Source organism: Globicephala melas, chromosome 1 (assembly GCF_963455315.2).
Source record: "Globicephala melas chromosome 1, mGloMel1.2, whole genome shotgun sequence".
Taxonomy (NCBI): Eukaryota; Metazoa; Chordata; class Mammalia; order Artiodactyla; family Delphinidae; genus Globicephala; species Globicephala melas.
In genome coordinates this window covers 5,751,132-5,775,768 of record NC_083314.1, presented here as the reverse complement: position 1 = coordinate 5,775,768, position 24,637 = coordinate 5,751,132, and the positions used below count along the sequence as shown (strand labels likewise).

The 24,637-nt window shown below is 35.3% G+C and overlaps 1 protein-coding gene across 16 annotated transcripts in view; it reads right to left on the bottom strand.

The window, feature by feature from the left end:
* KCNT2 (potassium sodium-activated channel subfamily T member 2) overlaps positions 1 to 24,637 on the bottom strand; it is a 405,220-nt gene that overhangs the window by 110,084 nt on the left and 270,499 nt on the right. For all 16 annotated transcript variants that reach the window (XR_009563185.1, XM_060294948.1, XM_060294737.1 and 13 more), the window contains one exon: positions 15,692 to 15,800. Coding sequence is in view for 15 of the 16 variants with exons in the window: in XM_060294948.1 (XP_060150931.1) it covers positions 15,692 to 15,800 (109 nt within the window). In the remaining variant the exon portion in view is untranslated. The remainder of the gene's footprint in view (positions 1 to 15,691; positions 15,801 to 24,637) is intronic.

The following is a 24,637-nucleotide window of genomic DNA, read 5'->3' as shown; positions in this document are numbered from 1 at the left end:
AAAAGGATTAAGTAGTGCTAGGTGGCTCATTTAGTTAACCAGGTCCTAGGGAAGAAGACACATAAATCAGAGATAGTATATGTGGGCTTCACAAACATGTGGAATGTTTATTTTTTCTAAATTTGGAATGCTAGGTTCATGGATGCTCATAATAATATTCTTATACCTTTGAATAGCTGAAATATTTTCTAACAAATAAAAACTAAAATGCATCACCAAAGTGAAAACACAAACCAGGGCTAGTAGTAAGGATTTTAAGCTTTTTGTTGTTATATTTTTCACTGCTACCTTTCAAGGCAGCATTACAGGCTGCCCTATACAAGGCCTCCCTGCTTACCAACATTTTGAGACTAACATTTTATTTAGGCAGAAAGTAATATTTTCCCCTCTTACTATGAGGAATGTATCAACAATTTTTTTCCAAAAAGCTACCCAGTTTTTCAATTTATTGAATAGTCCATCTTTTCACACCCTGGTTTAAAATAACTCCCCTATCAAACACCAAATTCCTGTTGCCTACGGGCCTCGATCTCAACTTTCTAGTCGGTCAAATTGACTTGCCTCTACCCATTACCTAACACTACCTAGGTCGACTATTGTAGCTATAAAATTGTTTCAAAATACATCAGGATAATCCCTCTCGTTATTATTCTCCTTCAAAAATTTTCTTGCTATTCTTGTCTCTTCATTTTTCCATACGAACTTAAAATCAGCTGGTTTACTTCAAAAAGAATATCTTTGATATGATTATTGGGATGATTAATAAATTTGGGTGAAATTGACAGCCTTGTGATATTGACAATCTTCATTTGTATGTTTATTACTTGTCTATTTCTTCCACCATCTCTCACTCATCCTGCAGCAGAATGTAAGCACCAGAACTTCTCAGTCCATTGTCTATCCTGATCTCTGTGGGATCTCCAGTAAATAGAACATCTTCTAGAATACAGTGAATGTTCAAAAAATGTTTGTTTAATGACAGCATTTAATTCTTCTGACAATCTGTGAGATGCATGCTAGTATTATGCCCATCACACAGATAAAGAAACTGAGGCTCAATGGTTTCAAGTCTTTGGTCTTGCCAGCATGGACAGACCAAAGAATTCAACCCAGGCAGTCTGGCTACAAACACTGCCCCTTACTCCGAAGCTTCAGTTCTGAGTAACTCCAATATTTAGTGTGAATGTGTAGCTGTTCTATTACTTTTCTTCAGGATACTAGAATGTGAGAGCCAAATTTTCCTTTTACCCTTATTAATAATACAAGGCATTTTATAGCCTGTAGATTTGTAAAAAAACAAAAACAAAATAAAAAACTTCTGATTTGTCTTCAACTTACCATTCTACCCGAATTTTCCTTTGTCTTTTCCCACTTTACGTATCTGGGGAGACTTAATTCAAGATTATTTTTGAATGAGAGGAAATGTATCATATAAATAAATAATATATTTCCAAATATTTTATACAAGAGAATTCTTTAGTTCTACCACTTAAGTAGCTCGTAAGTAGCACTTACCTATTTCTCCACCATCCACTCTTACACTCCTAAAAACTGTGCTAACCCATCTCCTAGCTTCCTTGCTTCCTGTGTTGATTGGTGCTACATTAGGAGTGAATTTCAAAATCTCAAATCACTTCATGTCACTCTCCTGCTGAAAATAGTTAAAGGGCTTCCTCCTTCCATTTGAAAAAGGTGAACTTTCTTACCATCATTACAAAGCCCTCCTGACCTATGCCATGCCTGTCTTCCAAGTTTCAAATATCATTCCTGTGTCGTTTCTCTTGAGTTCTCCAGCCATGAGCAGTCTTTAATTTCCCCTGAAGAAGAGACTCTCTTATCTTGGTCTTCTCACAATGCTGTTCTTTCTTCCTCCTACGCCTTCCTCGTTCCTGGACCCACAGCTCAGGCATTACTCTCTCAGCTGTGCGGTGGTGTACTTCCTTCATGATATTATAACACTAAATTGTATTAACTAATCCTTAATGTCTTGCTTCCCTGTGAAATAGGCCCCATGAGGAAAGGGATCATGTCCTGTTTACCACTGTATCTCTGAGACATGACATCTGTTCTGACACAGAGTAACTGCTTAATAAATGTTTTGTTAAGTGAACAAAGAATAACCTAACAATGTTCTTCATGCTCAGTTACTAAATGTTCTGCTTTTCTAATCATATAATTCCTTTCTCCTTCACCAGAATCATGTTTTAGGTCTCACCAATTACTTTCCCCATGATGAATTTGCTGTTAGAATGCGAGGAGGACCTTCACTGAGTTTCGTAATCATAAATGGATATGAAATGAACTTAACCTCAGCAGCAGTAAACAACACAAAAGATATTAAGGCTAAAAAAGCAAAGAATGGAAAGCTCCGTGAAAAGCCCTTTTAAAAAGACTTACTATGTGTTTACACTAATCAAATGAACATTTAGGGAAAATAGTTGGCTTGTGCATTTAATTCCTGTTAACCTCGAAGTAAACCCCAACCTGTAAAGTAGGATAGCCCGTAGTCTATTTCATACACTTTCGAGGCTGCTCTACCATATTGACTGGTAATTAAATAGTAATCAATTCTTCCTAGGCAGGTTTAGGTACACCTTTATTTTCAAAATAATGGCTGCTCCAGCTGTTTGTAAAGGTGTTAGTAGAAAAAGAAAGAAGGAAGAAGAGGAATATGAAAAGAAAATATTCTACTAAGAAAGTAAAGGAAGTACAGAATGAACGTGTATGCTCAGTACTTGAATCTCTTTAGATCTCTATTTGCCCTGAATAAAGGGTAATGCTGTGAAATCCATGCATCCAATACCATAGTCATGAGAGCCTTAGAAAAATGTCAGTGGGCAGCTTAGAAGGAAAAGAAGCTTGTGCCTGCTCTTGTCTGCATTTTAAACCCTTAACAAAGGTCTTAGTGAGAAAAATATTTGGGAAAAAAAAAAAAGGAAAGTGTAAGGACAGGTGATAGAGAATTGTTTATGAGAAAACAAACAAACAAACAAATGTCCGTTGAAGTAAATTACAACTTCCATGTTAAAATATTCACGACCTTGTAGCCTTCAGCCATGCTCTGTCAAATTTCCATCCCTGTCCTATAATAATAATGTCTTGGGCAGATTCCACTTCTTTCAAATCATGTTCAGTTATTAAAAAACCCAATCCCATCTGATTTGAAACTCCAATCTTCCCAGGTCAGGCTAATTCTCCCTGGAATGCTGATGCTTAGAAGTGACTCTAACTGGTCAGCAATGGCCTCTGTGAAGGTGTCTTGTAGAGACATGTGAACATACTTTGTGGGGTATGAGGGGTGGGCCTCTGGGCACCATCACTGGGAAGCAAGAAACTCTCTTTCACTCTATCTCACCTACTTCCCAGCAACACATCCCATCCACCCTATGGCTGCTTGGGTTTCCTCACCTTGTAGGCAGAACCCTTAGATGGGGTACCACAGAGAGAGAGTGCAAATCTTTTTAAGCCATCAGCTGTGCTGCTGGAAACCCAAGCATGGGAGGGAAGGTTCTGCCATCTCTCTCTCTCAAATTCTTTTTTCTTCATGTTCAAATAATCACAGAAAACTACATACGCAGATGTCCAACTAGGGAACGAATTGCTAGTTCCCACTTCCTGCAGATACTCCACGAGTATTAGGTCATTTTTTGGACTTCACTTCATGAGGCTGGGGGTAGGTGCAAAAACACTGCTGCACTACCGGTTCCCTCTCTGATCTCTTTCTACAGAAAGGTGGGGAGATTAGAAAATGGGATAGTTGACTCTTTTTCCTCCTTGGTTTTAGGTTATGGTCACCAATCCTGGGACAACATGAAAAGTCCCTCTCATGACCATAAAAGGCCAAACAGTGGGCAGTGACCCAATTCCTGGAAATCTCTGCCCCTTCCCCAAAATAGTTGTAATAATTCTCCCACTAATGAGCCTATGAAATTACCCAGCCCATAAAGAACTGACCACCCCATATTTCAGGGCCTCTTTCACTCTCTGAGATGGACCACATTCTGCCTATGGAATTCTGTCTCTAAATAAACCTGCTTTCACTTTAAAAAAAAATAAATAAATAAAAATAAAATAAAAATTTAAGAAAAGGTATGTTCGTTCTATCCTGTTTATTGTTCCCAAGTTAGAAATATCATTTGCTCCAGTTAACTTTTCAATGGTGCATAAATTAAATTTGACAACTGATTTTATCTTTCTTTCAAATGCAAGTTGAACATCCCTTGTTAACCCACGATTACACTTTCAAGGCAAATGGGGTTTTATTGCCGGAGAGCAAATTAACTCCCATACAGTCTCCTGTGCTTCAACACGACCAACCAGTTGGAACAGGACGGTCAGCTAATAAGTGCTTGGGTCTGCAATTTGCAGAAACGTGCTTCATACAGGCCTCTGAATGCAGTAAAAGAATCTGACATGGTTTTGGTTTTCAAAATTTCCCTACATCAGGGCTTCCCTGGTGGCGCTGTGGTTGATAGTCCCCCTGCCGATGCAGGGGACACGGGTTCGTGCCCCGGTCCAGGAAGATCCCACATGCCGCGGAGCGGCTGGACCCGTGAGCCATGGCCGCTGAGCCTGCGCGTCCGGAGCCTGTGCTCCGCAACGGGAGAGGCCACAACAGTGAGAGGCCCGCGTACCGCAAAAAAAAAAAAAAAAAAAAAATTCCCCCACATCAAATTTTCCCAAAAGGAGAAAATAAGAATCTAACTGGAATTTCCTGTTCCAGATACAATACCTTGAAGTCTTATTATACTGCACTCTCTGTTCCTATTTCAGGAATGTACTGAATGACCCTGCTCAGTAATGTGGTTTGCATTTTTTTAAAAACAGCATACAAGCTTATTTGATGGACAATGCCCTATTTTTATGAAGATGTATGTTTTTGTAAAACTCAAACTAATAACTTTTAGAAGGTAAAATTTGAATTTTACTTTCATATTTTCTTTGTGTATTTAAAGATGCCACCAAACTAAAGGTAAACTCAAGAAGTGTAGGCAGGCATTACTGCCTTCAAGATTGTACAATGAAATTATTAGTGCAAATCCATCTCTTCTACAATATTATATCTGTCATTTTAAACACCTCTGCATCGTAATTATTGGATTTAGTTTTGCTAGTACATTTTGTTCTCTTCAATCCTAAATAAGGCATTTAAATATACAAAAAATGGTTAGTTTCACATTCACCAAAATTGACACAGATTGCCAAATTAGTTGCTTTTATATATTTATTTTTATTACCAAACTAAATTATTTTCACATCAATGGGAATAAAGAACATATTGTCACAAGGTATCTTTGGTATAAAATCCATTCTTCAAAATGTAATAAAAGGCTTTACATATAACTGGAGGAAATCTTTGCCTTAGGAAAAGGTGTCATTTAAATTTATACTTGCAGAGTTACATAAGATAAAATTTCCTTATGATGTTTTATTTTAAACATAAGAAAATCTATTTATTACCTCATTATACTAGATTGAAAGTAGATGTAAAAAGTCTAAAACAAGTGACCCAAAGGTTTTAATATAACTGAAATTAACATATTTTATTTAATTCCATACTCTAGTAGTTCACCAATTTAATGTCAGCTTGGTTCCAGATAATTGTTTATATTCTTTACAGGAGCCTCTCTGAAAACATACATGAATTACATTAATTCACAATTGTCCCAAGCTTTTACTTTATTTAAAAATTAAGATATTTAAATGGTATTCCAATTCCCTTTACTATTAATGTCAGGAATCTACAGTGAACACTGCAAGTAAAAGAAATGATTTTGACAAATTGTAGCCTGTGTCATTGAAAACATAATTGTAATTTATGGAATGGAAAGGGCATATTAGAGTAGACGGAAACTTCCACTACAGGTGAGGCTACAAAAGAGAAAGCTAACACAGAACTTTGGATGAATGTTTATTCTTGCTGGTCTGGGGATCGATCTGACACACAAATTGGATTATCTTACCTAGAAAGAAAAGTAGTCAAGAACTCTAAGTAGAGGAGGTAATAAAACTCAAGATTAAGTAATAAAACTCAAGATTAAGCTGAACTTTCCCCAGCTTTTTATGGTATCAGACATCAAAATAAAAACCTGAGTCCTAACATTAAAACCATGTGGAGGATGATAATCAATTTTCAGCCACTAGATGGAACCAGAAAGCTGTTTGCCATTCTCAGGATAAGAAAAATTGCTGTGAAAGTGAGGAGAGTACAGAAATGCTATACAACTTTCAAGCATTCTTAATAGTGAACATAAACAGTGAACACCCTTTTGAAAGAGACTTCAAAGAGAAATGAAATAAAGCTCCACCGTTAAATCTGAAAGGCTGATTGCACATGAAAGTGGCCCAAACTCACTACCCTTAAAGTTTGTTCTTCAAAAATTCTAGTGTGGTTTTCTGAAGTACTCACTTAACTCAAGAAGCCACCTAATTATCACACACACAAATCCTAAAATTCTGTGAAGACTTTTCACCTGCTTCTTAAACTGTCAGGTGAAAAATAAATTCATCTCTCATAATGACACTGAATTCTCAGCTCTTTAATTCCATTATTAAATAAGTCGTATCCCACTGATTTTAAACTGTTCTCCTTTAGCATTAATAAAAATCCATAGCGAAGGTGTACCTTCCCCCTCTCTCTCTCAGAACACAGCCTGCTTGCTTATGAATAAGTACCATACGCTTAGCTTATGGTCGAGTGCTCCGTGCTCTTGTGCATTTGCATTGCTCTGCTGTATCTGTCACTTTAGTTGAGAACATCATAGTGAAGTCTTCGGGAAAGTTGTATTCTATAAATATTAATATTTAGGGATATAGGAGTTTCATAAGCTCCTATTGTTGTTATTCACATTTTATCATTTTGAGTATGTTTTTTGCTCTTTTAAAATTATGTGTAACTGGCAAGTTTCTTCACTGGCTGTCCATGTTGTCATTTGGTTTATTCTCAAGGTATGCAAACTAATCTTACCATAGCTAAAAGAAACTACATTAATAAAATAAATCTACTGGGGAAACTTATAACACATTGCAAACATACATAAGCCATGTTTACATTGTGTTCTGCCTTGTGGTTTTTTTAGTTTTTGTGACCAGGATGGAACGTTTTCATTTTTGTATTTCCCGAACTCCTAACACAGTGCCTTACACTGTATGAATGCATGTGATTGTTATCGTGGGATGAATGAATGAATGACCAAACCATAACAATATTTTAACTCTATTCAGTGCTATTTTTAGCATGGGACTTCATTCATAACTTAAATTGACCAAAAAAAAAAAAAAATGCTTCCAGATTCTGGGCTTCATTTAAAGAGTTTTGAGGTATCTCAATAAAAATGTGTTATCAAATTTTATTACTATGTCATGGTAGGCATTTTCTATTGACCACCATCTCTGAGGTGTGAGAGAAAATAATTATCTCACAACAGATTCCCCACAGGGCTGTAAGTATAGAGTAGCAGTGACTATAGATACAGGTCTCTTGATTTTCCATTTTGTAGGCTGAGGATATTAGCTACTCTCCCTTCTACATCTCCTCCCTACTTTTCTCTAAAATATCATTTGCTGTACCTTTTTACATTGTTGAAAATGCAAATATCTGTATTTTGTTCCCTGGCTATAAATAAGTCAATGGCTTCAGATAAAAGTGGAGAACCCGTTGTACATCTCAAACTTATACGTTACATGTCAATTATAATAAAGCTGGGAAAAAAAAGTACAGAAAACCTGAGTTCAGTGATTACATTATTCGGATTATTGCAACATAGTTCATTTAAGAGTTCAGTGGAATGCTATAATTATATGAACTTCTCTGTATTCCCTGAGCAATTCAAGAGAGAATACAAAAAAAAAAAAAAAAATCCTTACTTACTGACAACCTATTGTTCAGTATTATGGCACATTTTAATTTGATTTATTATAGTTTCTTTTTCATTTTCTTGGAGTTTATGACCACCTTTTTTTTTTCCAGTTGGGAGAGAAAACAGAAACTTCCTTTGCCACATCCCATTGTATATGTTGCTTTTAATCTAGTCCAGTCTCTTGTTGAGACTTGTCTGGCTTTTCCTATCTCGACCATAGCTTTTAGAAATCTTTGGTTTTAGCTATGGTACAGACATGTGACCTAGGTTCTACCAATTGGACACAAATGCGAGAGTTTATTCTGGAAGTGAGCTAAATGAGGAAACAGGCAGGCGAGGGGGCATCTATATTGTTGAGATGTCTGGCTGCAGAGGTAGCTGGCTCCCAGGATGTTCAGAGGTCAAAGTTCCTTATTGGGTTAGCTCTGAGGTGGGGTAGTGGGAACTGTTCGTGCATGTTGAGCCTAAATAAAGGCTAACTTTCCTGTTCTATGAGTTATCTATATTCCTCCATACACCTCTTTATAATCAGACTAGCTCAATGAATATCCTTGCCTAAAGTTAAGAATCCTAGTCAATATTGAGATTTCTCTTCCTTTCTACAACTTTAAGAGAATTCTTCTTCATCATTACTGCTTTATAATTTGGCAGTGTTATGTCTCTAGGTGTGGTTCTCTTTCATTCATTGTCATTCACAAGCAAGAAACCCGGTCTATTTAAAGATTTAAATCTCCCTTCTTCTGTTATAATTTCTTGCATTCTATTCTCTCCATCCTTTCTGGAATTCCCACCAAATCAGATATTACCTCTTTAAGATTGATTTCGTGTACTGTGAATTATTTTTCCTACATATTCTATCTCTTTCTCTTTTTTTAAATCTGAAATCCTCAAGATTTCTATGATGTTATCTTTCAAGGTTTTTATAATCACTCTGTTAATTTCAAAAGGTCTTTACTTTCTATTTCTCTACTATAACTCCTTTTTGTATCTTCCTGGGAGTAATAATTACAATTATTTTTAGCTATTCTGGATTTGTGTATTTATGTATTATGGCTTTTCCCATTATTATTGAAGAGAAAATCATATACTTCAGAATCATAATCAACAAATTTAAGTTAAATATTCTGAAAATTTTAAACTCTACAAATAAAGAAATTCCTCAGCATTTTATTCCTTTGAACAATCATCATCACCCTTTCATAATCCTTCAGTATTCTTGTGAACTATTATTTATACTTCTCTACTTTTCAAAAATACATTTGAATTTCTTTTTAATGTATTTTTGTTCTCATTTACTGTGACTCTCCTTGCTTCCAAACATTTGACTCTCCTTTCAAATGTTATAGTTTTTTGACCTTAGAAAAAATTGTTTCCTAGTGAGTAGAAGACCCAACATCCCTATTACACCAAAACAATTCCAGTGTGAATACAGATATTGTTCTCTTCTAGCTGGATTTGTTCCCTTCATTTCAACCTGCATGCTGGCTGTCAGCAAATGACAGGAGCCATATTTCAAAGTTCTGAGTATAATATATAGGGATATTAAATAGATTCCCTTGTCTGTGAATATGATTTGTTAATTCATGTTACACAGGTTACATCTTATATTAAGCAAGAAGGGCTCAAACTATCTAGTCTGGGGTCTCTAAATGCCAGATTAAGAGGGTTGAACCCCAACCCCAAACTATATGCTGGCTTATAACTCAGACTAATTCATTCAGGAAAAATCTGATTTTTCCCAGTGGTAAATGTCTGACTAAACTTAATTATAGAGAAATGGTACTGTGGTGGATGAAACAGGGGTAACTTGTTCTGTATACAGAAATTCAATCAAAATGTGTCCTCTTCTTTCTAGGTATCTTGCACCCCACAGCCTCACTGGGGGCTGGGATTTTGTCCTGCTGTATCACCTTCTAAACATATGCTGGGATGGAGGTTTCATCAAGTTTATTTACCCACTTTCCATCTTCTAGAAATTCACTGAAATCTCTTCTTTTTCACTGATAAAAGCTTATGACTTTTATTTATTTGGTATCATTTCAATGGAGCAGATGAGGAAGAGCAGATGAAGACAGTGGATCATAAACTACTTTGAACCAGGGGCCTCAATGAATCATCTTTAGTATATCCTTTACTTCATTTACTTAACTAGTGTTTTTTGAGCATTCATGCTGTGAAACACTATAGAAGGTATAAGAATGAGTAAGACATGTTCTCCACCTTAAATGAAATTATACCCTATTATGTAGGAAAAAATAAAAGGACCATAACACATGCTCTGGCAGAACGTCATAAAATTCTATGTGAGTTTGTAGAAGGGAAAGATCACATTAAATTGGGGAGTTTAAAAATATTCTTGAGGAGATAGAATTTTCGAATTCTAGCAAAACCCTCTAGGAAGGCAGAAAAAATTCAAGGCAGAGGGAACAACGTTAAAAAAAGATGTAGAAGGCGGAAACCGCAAAGTATATTTAGGATCATGTTATTTGCAGAACACGATACATATGAGTATCATGAGAAATAAGGATATAAAAATAAATTAGTACTAGAGCATACAGGGCTTTAAATAAATAAAATGGATATACTTAAATCTAATTTGATAATGAAAGATGAGCTATTAAAGCCTTTCCAAGCAGAGGACTGTCAGACTGAGCAGGACCTGTATTTCTCAAGATATGTTTAATAGAATAATGTTCTAGTTAATCTTTTTTTTTTTTTTTTTTTGCGGTACGCGGGCCTCTCACCGTTGTGGCCTCTCCAGTTGCGGAGCACAGGCTCTGGATGTGCAGGCTCAGCGGCCATGGCTCACGGGCCCAGCCGCTCTGCAGCATGTGGGATCTTCCCAGACCGGGGCACGAACCCGTGTCCCCTGCATCGGCAGGCGGACTCTCAACCACTGTGCCACCAGGGAAGCCCTCTAGTTAATCTTTTAATAGGCGTGATTAGGAAAAACATTTCTCGGGTAATCAAACAGATTTTGGATACACCTAATAAAATGTAGTTCTGTGGAGATTTTCAGTCCATGTTAGTTTATATAAAAGAAAAATGAGTAACCTTCAGAGGTATATCGTTTCCCTTTCTTGCAATTACCCCATTCAGACCTCCAGTCTTGAAGTGTGTGTGTGTGTGTGTGTGTGTGTGTGTGTGTGTGTGTGTGTGTGATGGGAGAAATGGAGACAGGACCACCAGGGATATACAGACAATCTTTCTTAATTGCCATGATCAAAGAAGCAGCTTTCTGTGGAACCAGCAGAACTATCTGTTGTGCAATAGAGCTTTCATTATTTTTCTTTCTTATCTTCCTGGACAAACTTAATGAAGTGGCGGCCTTCGACCAGGCTTCACTTTCTTATCATCTCCTTATTTGTTCACACTATCTCAAAATGAGAAAGTCTCCATCGTCCAAAATTGTTTTCTCAGAACTTCCCAGAGACCAGTGACCTACTAATTCTGTTTGTCTTCTCCATCTTAAATCGTCTGTATTGTCAACCATCCAGTTCTTTCTAGAAATCCTTGCTCCTTTTTGTTCTGTTAGGCTATACTATAGTTGCTGTCCTTTTCTTCCATCTGTTTCCTAAGGAAAAGCCTTAAGTGGTCATTTTCCCCAAATCCCCACCATTTCTGCTTTCACCTCTGTGGCCCTGAATAACCCTGATCTCTCCTCCGGAACCAAGAGTAGCAGTAATTTCCACGAGCAATGATACCCGCATCAGAAAGCAAATAGATCCAATACCAAACTCCTTTCTCCTGCACAAACCACACATTTTATAGTTCTCTACTGTCAAACCTCAGTGTGTAAAGGGATTTTTTTCTTTTTTTCTCTTTTCTACATCCATAACTCATCAGTGGCCAAGTTGTGTAAATTCTAACTTTGCAATATTTTTCTTATCAATTCTCTCTTTCCTTCCCATTGAGGATCACTAAGAGCAAAAATATTACCTCTTGGATGGGATTAATGAAATAAATAAATATTTTCATGGAAGTAAATGGAAAGGAAAAGAAAAAATTAAATTTTGATAGAGACAAAATGTCATCAAGATGGGCCAATTGAAGGTCTACTAACTGTTCTGATAATTTGGCATCTCCTTGCTAAAATCATCACCTGTTTGACAGCCTACAGTGATATCGATCCAAAGAATAAACTTCTGTTCCTCTTTCTAATGCGTTTGCCAAATAATTCAAAATGTTAATTTAATTGACAATAAGAAATACCTCTGCCAAGAGCACTGAGTCCTCAAATGTAAATGAAGTGAGTGAGAGGGGAAAACTATGAAGGGCTAAAATACAGAGTAAACTTGAATGAACAAAAGGAGCACAGTTATTCAAAGTCACCTAAAGTTAGCATCATCTAGTTGACTCACAGATCAAATAGAACAAGATGAGTCCACTAACATCTAGGAAAAGAAAATGTAAGATCATGACAGCATTAATGAGCCTTGGGAGATATTGTTCAGGGTCCCAGCTAAGTTGCTCCAGAGACTCCGAAATATTTTTAAAATTAATATTCCCCATAGAAAAGTACAGAGGTAGGCAATTCGTACTTAATATATGGTTTCCATTTTTCTCCCCATTATCACGAGCTAGAGGAAGAGAACTAAGAAAAGGACGAAGGTGTTTTTTAAGTGAGCAAATCTAATTCTAAGGCTGAATTAGGAACTCCATTCTCAGACCTAAGGCAGGTCTGTCACTAAAAGAGCTGACCTTTCTATCTCTAACTCCTGTTTCCTTTGTCTATCTTATTTGTTCCAGAACTCATATTTATTATTTTCCTTAAATACCCATAATCTACAGAGCACTTAATTTTAAAATATATTTTTAAGTTAGACTATTTTAGGTTTTGTATTATATTTATGTCTGTGTTTGTTGGGTCTTAATGTGTTTAGCTTGTCAATATCAACTATTTTTAGTCAAAAATCACCATTAAAAGTTCATTTATGATATGATGAACTTCTAATAATATTATTCTCTCTCCTTTTTTAATGGGGAAATTTGAGTATTATCGTAAGCTTTTTTTTCAACTAGTGGTTTGATAATCTTTGCATAAAGCATTTCCTAGACTATTCAACATTTTCCCCATTATACTACTTAATTCAGCTCCCGAGTTTGTTCTCTTATTATTAAATCAATATGTTTGAGCTCTCTGATTTCTGCTGATGCTCAAAGGCAAAATTTCAAACATATTCTGTTAATAACTGAATCTTCACTACACCTTCATTTAACTCATAATACAGAAGACAATACAAATTACTTTAGTCATACAATATTCTTAATAAAATATAATAGGTATTTTAAATTAAGTGATCTGTTTGGATGACTATTTATATTCAAGTGATGGTATTTATCTGTTTAAAGATCTGAATAGGTTTTTCTTCAAAGGTGATATGAAAGTGGTCAATAAACACATGAACTAATGCTCAACATTATTAGTAATCAGCAAAATGCAAATCAAAACCACGAGACAGCACTTTACATCCACTAGGACAGTTATGATGCAAAAGGCAGATGATAACAAGCATTGATGAGGACATGAAGAAATTGGAACCATGATACACTGCTGGTGTCAATGTAAGATGCTATAATCCCTTCAGAAAACATTCTGGCAGTTCCTAAAAAAGGCTAAATCGAGTTACCCGATGACCTGGCAATTCCACTCCTAGATATAGACCCAAAGAAATTAAAGCACATGTCCACACAAGAATTTTTACATTAATATTAAGACCTGCCTTATTCACAATGTCGTAAACAGCCCAAATATCCATCCGCTGATGAATAGGAAAGTAAAATGAAATACACCCATACAATGGAAAATTATTCAGTTATAAAAAGGAATGAAGTAGTGATGCATATTACAATATGGATGAACTTTAAAAACATTATACCAAGTGAAAGAAGCCAGTCCAAAAAACAAAAAAGCACATATTGTATGATTCCATTTATATGCAATATGCATTGTCCAGAATAGGAAAATCTATAGAGACAGGGTAAGATTAGCCTATGGTTGAAAGAGTTTGGATACAATGTGGGCGGTTGCAAAAAGGTAAAGAATTTCTTTATGGGATGATGAAAATATTAGGAGTTAGCAGCGATAGTTGCACAGTTCTATGAATATACTAAAAATATTACATTGTATACTTTAATGTGTTAATTATATGGTATGTGAACTATATCTCAATAAAGCTGCTATAAAGAGGGTTATTTTGGTAGACTAAGGCATTTATTGTATCACTTAACTGGAAAATAATTTTGCAGGTCAATCTTACTTATGGGAAATCCTTAATTATGTGGTAACAATGTATTCAACAACATCACTTTCATTTTTAATATGACAAAATTCATTAGAGTATATCAGGAAAAGTCCTATTTTAAGTGTCGCTGAAATTCTTTTTAAATTTATGTTAAGTGCAATTTGTTCACCAGGCAATATTGTGTGCCAATAAATAATATTTACTAGGAGTTGGAAAATGTAATTTAACCGATCTATAAATACTAATGTGTGTTAGTGGTGATGGGCCTCATTTTATCATTTGTGCAAGAGAGACGCTGGGCTAGATATTCAGCTCTAAATCTGTATGATTCTATGACAAAGATGGATGACAAAATAATGAAGCCATATGATAAGTTCTATGAACATTCAATTAGTTGGTGACAAAACAGCTTTCAGTATTTTATTTAATTCCATCAAAATGCTAAGTATGTCCATCAAAGAAAATCAATTTCATCCATGATCCTGTTACATCCTTTCCACTGTAAATCTTAAAGGCTTATAAATTTATAGAATAGAAACATTTATATTCAGAACTTTGAGAAAATTGCTCCTGGGAAAATCTTTCTGTCTCAATAGAACAGAGACGTAACTAGAGGTAAGAGAGTAAAATCCACTTAAAATACCAGAGGGCATTTACTATTTTTCAATTAGCACTTTCCTCCGTCCAGTACTAAATCCCAGGAAAGAATTTTCCTTTTCCTTGACTTATCTGATTTGGCACTTCACTTAAATAACTATTAATTAACTCACTAAATTTAAATTTTCATAACTACAAGCACCATGGTGGAATTTACTTAGAAAATCAACATTTTGTCTAAAATATCAAGTAAGGAATATGAAAAGTACGAAATTCAGTGCAACATTTGTCTTTAAATAAGGGCAGTGACTATGTTCGCTGATTGTATTTTACTCGATTATGCAAGTCAAAAACAACCTCTATATTTTATGAAACTCTATCAAAATAAACAAATAGGAAAAAATGTTTTGATGATATAATTTCCCTCAATACCCTGAAATTCATATTAAACATTATTTCTTTTATACTACATTAGCTGATTTTATCAACTACTTTGTTATCATTCCATAATAATTATAAAATTTTAATTTTGAGCTCATTTGTGCACATGTAGCTTTCAGATAAAAACTTACCTCAGAAACAGAAAAAAACCAGCTTTAAGGCCATACAGTAATGACTGCTGTCATCCTGTTTTTACAAGTTTTATTTGAGAATTACTAATCTTGAAAATAGAAACAATGCCCTAATGCTAGGCCTGACAAGTGATGAAGACATAAAATTTAGGATGAAACAAACTATATCAAGATTAGTTAGAAAAGACAGCAAATCACTGTCAATTTCCTATATGGCTTGGACCCTATAACAGTTTTGTATCTGTCTGTCTGTCTCTCTACCTATCTATCTGTCAGATGATGATAACTCACACAAATACAAGTATAGGTACATATCTAGCTGTATACCTAGGCTTACTACTGTATTTCTAAATCACATAACTGCACTTATATGTTTTATAATTTAAAATGCATTATCTTAAAGAAAAAATATACTTACTGCCCTCTAGAGGTATGAACCAGTAGTGTAATAAGTGTAGATGTTGCTGGGCATATACAGTTTAAAGCTAACATGGCGTATTTAAACTCTTCTTCACAAACAACATGATCTGTTTGAAATAAAATAGGTAAATTAGAATAATCTACCTTGGGATAGTAGTATTTTAAAATAATATGAAAAATAAAACAATGAATAAAATTACAAAACTTTCCATATAAACACACTTGTTTTAGAGAGGTTTTTACATGTGCAAATTTATCCCCAGGAGAAATGATTCATAAGAGAGAGTACTAGACTATGAGGTAAGTTATTGAGGTATGGAGGATCTGGCCCCAGACCTGTCTTTACTAAAATTGACAGCCTTTGGCAAAATGCTTATTTTTCCTGTGCCTCATCTGTACAAGGAGGTAACATGTAGGTAGGTTAGAGGTACAGTCTGGAAAATAAACCAAAGACTATATAAAGTCTCCTTTACTTCTGATAATTCTATGGTATGAAATACAATAGTACTGATTTATAGCATAATTGATTTATCAACTTCATAGTCAACATAAAGACTCAGAAAGTGATTATTAAAAAATGTGGCAGATAATATTTGCACAACATACAAGTAATAGATTTTTATAATCAAAACAACCATAATTGCCAATCAATAAAAATTAATCCTGAAATAAATATAAATTTAAATTATACTTTAACCTCAGGACCTAGGTCAAAAATTCAAAAGATGATAGAGTCAGTCAGAAAAGATAATAAATGGCATAAAAAGAAATCCAATGACATAAAAACAATAAAGAGTGTTACAAAAGATGGCACGTAAGGGGGCGCAGTCATATTAAAGGGGGGTGATGCTACTCAGCCCAAGTATATTATTTTCATGCAAGAATGAGGGCCCGGATGCCATACACTTAATTTTCCACAGAAATCATATTTTAGAGAAGCAATTAAAGTTTGTTTGGGAAAAAAGCTGTTTGTTTTGGGGAAAAAAACTTCCCTTACAAGTAAACTATTATAGCTGGTATTGGAAATAAAGACTGTTTAAAGTTCTAATTAAATAAATATTCTTAGGCAGAAAATAGCAGTTTTAGCTAAATTAAGAAATAGAAGGTTGAATAGGTGAGTCGGATCTATAAAATGAATACATATACCATACAATTTATGAAGAAACAAGATTACTTGGGAAATTGTTCATCAAATGCTCCAGACAGATAAATAATAACATTACTCCAATTTGTATAACATGAGTTAGCATATGAAAGAGCCCATTATTTTTTTCTTTTTCCTTCATTTCTTTATTCATTTTTTTTCTTTCACCTTTTATGGAAGAAATTCTATGCTATGGTTACATATCAGGATTTACTCTTAAAAAAATCAAGAATCTGCTAACAATGTCTCTTTCTTTGTTTCTCTTTCCTCTTTTTTTGCTTGTCAAATATATTATAATGATAATTTTTAAGGAAACTCTCAAAAATACATAACCATGATACTTAATATATTGCAGGAAGGCAGGTAGATTCAAAATCCAATTTTGAATGTGGAAAAGTATACAAAAATATTTGCAAAATAACAGTGACTTAAACCACTATTTCGATATTTCTCAAAATAATTTTTGAGTGTGTATGACCTATCTATGAAAATAAAGTAACAAAACTGCTAAATGAAGAGTGTTATTACTTTAGAATCATATGATAGCCATACATATGGGGTCCATAAATCTTAAACCAAAAATTGAACATATGATTTAAGAAAAATGTTTACACGTATTATGACATGAGATAGACTACCAGAAAATTTAGAAGGTAAGTTTACCATATATGCAAAACCACATGCAATTATTAACTTTCCCTTGGTTTAATGTACAAACCGTATTTCTTCTAGTAGGGGACCATGAGAAAATGTGATAGCTCTGTGATAGCTGAAAAATATTCCATCTTATTTCCCTTCAGTGGTTAAAAAGTAAAAAATTGGGTCCCCTTCCTTTCCTTTTCCTCACTTAATGTGTTCATCTGTGTTTGGTTGGGAATGGTTGATGGAAGATCATGTTGCACTCGCTAATTTTTCAAAAACTATACTAATCTGTGGGAAGTGGAAAGAAGGGAAAGATTAGTAAGTTTTAGGTACTAATTTTTATTTCTGTATATGCTTTTTTCTACAAGTAAGTAAAGTTTTTACAGTGTCTATTAGCCTATCCAGCACTGTACATATTACTGGAGGCTATTTTACACATAAATACAAAGTAGGTTCTGCACTATTTTAGTAAATACTGAATTATTTAGAAAGACAACCACTGTATGAATTAAGAGAAAGTTTATTTTGTTTAGTATTGTATGTGAGTCATTAATACAAATTTAAGATATGATCATTAATAATAAGTACGTGCCCACTACTGTCAGTGTCAGTAGTGGGCACGTACTAATGGGTGCAAGCAATTGTCTCTCTTGTGTTGTCCCTCTTTGGTTATTCATACCTGGGCATTTACATATTGAAATATACACTTCCTTACTATTATTTCCCTCTCTTTCTCCTTCATATTACAATTAGGACATTATATTAACTATTTAAAATGTATTCATATAGATGTTTACATTTACTCTGAATTTCACTCCAGGATAGTAAAGGAAGTGTTACAAAATATTTATCATAAAAAAGAGGTATTGGATCAGATACGTTGAAAACAATCGTCTTAGATTAATGAGTTAATTGTATATAATGTTGGGATTCCTTGTTAGATAATAAGAAAAATCAGTACTCTTTTTATAAAGAGAACATCTATGTAATCAATAAGGATGATTGTATAATCTCCAAAATATACAAACAGCTCAGGCAGCTCAATATCAAAAAAATAAACAACCCAATCAAAAAATGGGTGGAAGACCTAAATAGACATTTCTCCAAAGAAGACATACAGATGGCCAGCAAACACATGAAAAGATGTTCAACATCACTAATTATTAGAGAAATGCAAATCAAAACTACAATAAGGTATCACCTCACACCGGTCAGAATTGCCATCATCAAAAAATCTACAAAAAATAATTTCTGGAGAGGGTGTTGAGAAAAGGGAACCCTCATGAATTTTTGGTGGGAATGTAAATTGATACAGCCACTATGGAGATTCCTTAAAAAACTTAAAATAGAACTACCATATGACCCAGCAATCCCACTACTGGGCATATACCCAGAGAAAACCATAATTCAAAAAGACACATGCACCTCAATGTTCACTGCAGCACTGTTTACAATAAGCAGGACATGGAAGCAACCTAAGTGCCCATCAACAGATGAATGGATAAAGAAGATGTGGCACATATATACAATGGAATATTACTCAGCCATAAAAAGAAACGAAATTGAGTTACTTGTAGTGAGATGGATGGACCTAGAGTCTGTCATACAGAGTGAAGTAAGTCAGAAAGAGAAAAAAATACTGTAGGCTAACACATATATATGGAATCTAAAAAAAAAAAAAAAAAGGTTCTGCAGAACCTAGGGTCAGGACAGGAATAAAGACGCAGACATAGAGAATGGACTTGAGGACATGGGGAGGGGGAAGGGTAAGCTGGGATGAAGTGAGAGAGTGGCATGGACATATATACACTACCAAATGTAAAATAGATAGCTAGTGGGAAGCAGCCTCATAGCACAGGGAGGTCAGCTCAGTGCTTTGCAACCACCTAGAGGGGTGGGATAGGGAGAATGGGAGGGAGATGCAAGAGGAAGGAGATATGGGGATATATGTATATGTATAGCTGATTCACTTTGTTATAAAGCAGAAACTAACACACCATTGTAAAGCAATTATACTCCAATAAAGATGTTAAAAAATAAATAATTAAAATTTAAAAAAAAAGAAAATGTGGTACATATATACAAGGGAATATTACTCATCCATAAAAAGGAACAAAACTGGGTCATTTGTAGAGACATGGCTGGACCCAGAGGCTGTCATACAGAGGTAAGTAAGTCAGAAACAGAAAAATGAATATCGTATATTAATGCATATATGTGGAATCTGAAAAAATTGGTATAGACAATCTTGTTTACAAAGCAGACATAGAGACACAGACGTAGAGAACAAATGTATGGATACCAAGGGGGAAAGGGGGGAGTGGGATGAATTGTGAGATTGGGATTGACATATATACACTATTGATACTATGTATATAATAGATAACTAATGAGAACCTACTGTATAGCACAAGGAACTCTATTCAGTTCTCTGTGGTGACCTAAATGAGAAGGAAATCCAAAAAAGAGGGGATATATGTATACATACAGCTGATTCACTTTGCTGTACAGTATAAACTAACACAATATTGTAAAGCAACTATACCCCAATAAAAATTTTAAAAAAAATTAAGTTCAGTGCGGGGATTGCCACCAAATAATTCAGGTCAGGTCAGATTTTAACACCAACACAAATACTAAAATGTTTTCTTTTTTCAGAATTTTCTGGATTGGGGATTACAGCTAAGGGATGCTGGACCTTTATTCAAACTCTGATAATCTCTCACCGGGGGTAACAAAACAGCTTCTGAATTGCTCTTCCTGTTCTCCAATTCTTCAGCATCCCACCTATCACCCTTCTAAAACTGTGTTGGCCAATACAGTTGCCTCAGCCATAGAAAGGAATGAAATAATGCCATTTACAGCAACATGGATAGACCCAGAGATTACCATACTAATAAGAATGACACAAATGAACTTACATACAAAACTGAAGTAGACCCACAGACATAAAAAACAAACATGATAATCAAAGGGGAAAGCAGGGGGAGGGATAAATTAGGAGTTTAGGGATTAACCTATACACACTACTATATATAAAACAGATAACCAACAAGGACCCACTGTATAGCACAGGGAACTCTACTCAATATTTTCCAATAACCTATAAGAGAAAAGAATCTGAGAAAAAATAGATATATACGTATGAATAACTGAATCACTTTGCTGTACACCTGAAATGAACACATTGCAAATCAACTATACTTCGATAAAATAATTAATTAACTAATTAATTACATAAAATAAAAATGAAACTGTGCTGGCCAATACAGTTGCCTCTGCTACATGTGGCTATTTACATTTAAATAAACTAAAATTAAACAGAAATAAAAGTTCAATAACAATTAAGTTCTCAATAATACTTGTGACTACTGGCTAGGTATTAGACAAGGCAAATACAGAACATTTCCATTATCAACAATAACTAGAGAGTGCTGTTTGATCTGCCAAATGGATTAATGACCTTTCATAAATCCTAAAGCTTATAGACTATATTTCGAATTCCTTAAAATGTCATTCCTAGATTGTCAGAATTTGGGTAATCTTACTAACATATCACTCTTTTCATGCCTCTTCCCAGCCATATTGCTACTAAAATTGTTCATCTATAATAACAGGAAAAAAGGTAGAATATATGGGCGTTCTACCTTCAGGTTGGTGGGTAGATGTGTAGACAGACGTTTACGAAAATTTTGTTCTTCTTCCAATTGTTCTACTTTCTTAGTAAAATAGGTGGAAATGATGATTGGGGAAGAGGTTGGAGGTGAGAGAGAAAATATGGTATCACTGTTTAAGAGCGTGGGAGAAGAAACAGAATTGAGGGACAGAATGATCGTTTGGCAGCTTCTAGACCCCGAAAAATTAGTGATCATGAATTTAATGGAGGAATAGCCTGCAGGTCGTCTTTTGTTTGGTTTCCTCTGGCCACAGTCAAATGCATGGAAGTAAACACCTAGAAGACAAAGAGTTGTTCACTAGAGTTGGTTTCTGACAAACAAGTCTAACTAATGGAAGGTCAACGAACTAGGCTGAATTGAAATTATGGGTTCTAAAGGTGTGCTATGGGGTACAAACAGGTTAAGAAGGGAAGACAGGACCAACAGGTGAAAACTTGGTCGAATCAACAAATTGCAAGTCCCAGTGTAGTCAAAAGATTGTTGGAGTTCTGTATTAGAGGACATGAACTAGAAAGATAGGGGGTGGTGGTCACAGAGGAGGGGGCTAGGAATAGCCATGATAGAAGGCTCACATTTACATGATCTAGGGAATATGTCTCTGGAAGTGGGTGCAGAGATAAGACGTGGGCAAAAACACTGAAAGAAGGGAAATCACCGAAACACAAGCCTAGGGCACTGAAAGAAGCATTTTCCTGGCTATCCATACCATTAACTATTATGACCAAGCAGTGTGGAAAAGAGGGACAGTGAGTTAGGAGATTGGGCAGTTTTTCAGCTCATTTTTTTTCATCAGCTACTTACATTTCCTTTTGGGGACATTTCAAGCCACAAACTGCCAATTTTTATCAAGTGATTTTCTAATTAAAAACTGGCCATCATCAAAAAATCTACAAACAATAAATGCTGGAGAGAGTGTGGAGAAAAGGGAACCTTCCTACACTACTGATGGGAATTTAAATTGGTGCAGCCACTGTGAAGAATAGTATGGAGATTCCTTAAAAAACTAAAAATAGAGCTACCATATGATTGATCCAGCAAACCCACTCCTGGGCATATATCCGGAGCAAACCGTAATTCAAAAAGATACATGCAACCCAATGTTCATTGCAGCACTATTTACAATAGCCAGGTCATGGAAGCAACTTAAATGTCCATTGATGGAGGAATGGATAAAGAAGATGTGGCACATATATACAATGGAATATTACTCAGCCATAAAAAAAGAACAAAAATGGGTCATTTGTAGAGACATGGATGGACCTAGAGACTGTCATACTGAGTGAAGTAAGTCAGACACAGAAAGACAAATATCATATATCACTTGTATGTGGAATCTAAAAAAAAAAGGGTACAAGTGAACTTATTTACAAAACAGAAGTAGAGGCACAGATGCAGAAAACAAACTTATAGTTACCACAGGATAAGGAGGGGGAGATAAACTGGGAGATTGGGATTGACATATACACACTACTATATATAAAATAGATAACTAATAAGAACCTGCTGTATAGCACAGGGAACTCTACTCAATACTCTGTAGTGACCTATATGGGAAAAGAATCTAAAAAAAAAAAAAAAACAAGAGTGGATATATGTATAACTGATTCACTTTGCTGTACACCTGAAACTAACAACCCTGTAAATCAACTACACTCCAATAAAATTTTTTTAAAAAGAAGATTAAGTTATATAAAATTTAAGTACTATAGAGATGCATAATGTAGAATTATATCTGTGACAGAAATTGCTATCTTTCCCTATTACCCATTTTCCCTTCTGAATGCAGAAACTACCTGTCGATGGAGACACGTATGGGAGAGGTATCAGAAAGGGCAAGAATACTAACGTGGGTGACAGCACCTTGCTGATTTTAGTAAGGTGACAGATGATCTGGGGCAAAAATCGATCACTCTGCAAGCGGAGAGAAAAGGGAAAATTGCTTGAAGCCAGAAACCTAGGAGTCCAGGAATCCGGACAGTTGCAGAACCAAAACAGTGAACTGTACCCTAAATCATGGGAGATGACACTGTCTTTCAGAATCTTTATCAGTGACCTCCTTTTAAGACTTTTCAGCTAGATCAATAAAGCTGGACCTAATGTGGGGATCAGATAAAGGTGCTGTGCTGCCTTCCCACCCAATAAACCTATTGTTTCAGATGGTGCCGAGGTAGTTGCCATGACAACCAAGAGGGTGATACAGACACGGCAACAAAAGCCAGTAAATATGGCAAGTGCAAGAAAGTTCTTAGAAAAGAATTTTGAGCACAATTATTGACACATAGAAAGGACTGGAGGAAATCTGTTCTAATTTCAACGTTCTCTGTAGCCACAGAAGATAGTGACCAAGGATCTATGCTTATGAATAGACAAAGGAGTTATTTCTAAGAGCAGGATGGGTGTCTAATCAAAAAAATTACTGCAAGGTCTCTGCAATTCATGTCCCACAGGATTTCACCATTCCTATGGAACAATGTCTGCTGTGTGTCTCCCTTTCTTTTTCCAAAACCCACTATTTTATCACAGCTATCTTGCTCTGCTATTATATATGCATATGGGGTGGGGGAGAGGTAACTAACTCACTTATTGGTGTGTTCATTGCCAGACTATCAGGATCCACAGCTAGCAATGACTTTGTATTATCGAGATATCCTGCACTTTGAGTTGGATTCAGCAATTGAGGCAACTTTGGGGTATTTTTCGTAATAATGAATGAGTATCTTAATGTATAAGGGAAAAACACTGTACATGGATACTTGGGTGGACAAAAAGATTTGAACTGTGGCTGAAACTACTCTCACTCCATATTCATTCTCTCCTTCTTCCTTTTAGTAAGAGGCTTCATTTTCCCTCACCCATCCCCAAGGTTTAGCTGGGTGCGTGCCTGTCCAGGGAGAAATGACATGTCTCAACTCCTCTTTTAGTTAAATATGGTTACTAGACTAGGTTTTGTAAACTTCTGGATTAATATTTTGTAGACACATCCACTTCCCCTACACAGTGTCCCTCTTTGCTGGTGAGACCACATAAGTGGCAAAAGTCCAGTTTTGATTATGCAGACAGAGATGACTCCTTAGCAATGATCAAATCTGTCCATGTTTTCTTTCTAATTTCCTTCCCTTGTTGAAGAAAGCATTTCCTCTTTCGAAATCTTGTATTTTCTTCTCGTCCCTGTAAAGTTGCTGTTTTGACTCAGCTCTTTCTCTTGGGTTGCTTGCCATCAGAGCATAAGCACACGAGAGCAAATGGTGTCGCCCCCAAGTGTGCCAGGTCACCGGCAAGGTCCTGATCCCTCAGAGCCTAACTTGCCTTATCTTTAAAACTGTAAATCATAATAATATTTACCTCATAGGGTTTTCTGTGGAGAAAAGTAGATAATGAATATAAAATGCTCATCAGAATTCTAAACAGGTACTATTTATCACCACAATCCTACATTATTAAAAATAAAAAGATAGATTTCAATAAACCATCTTGAAAGAAC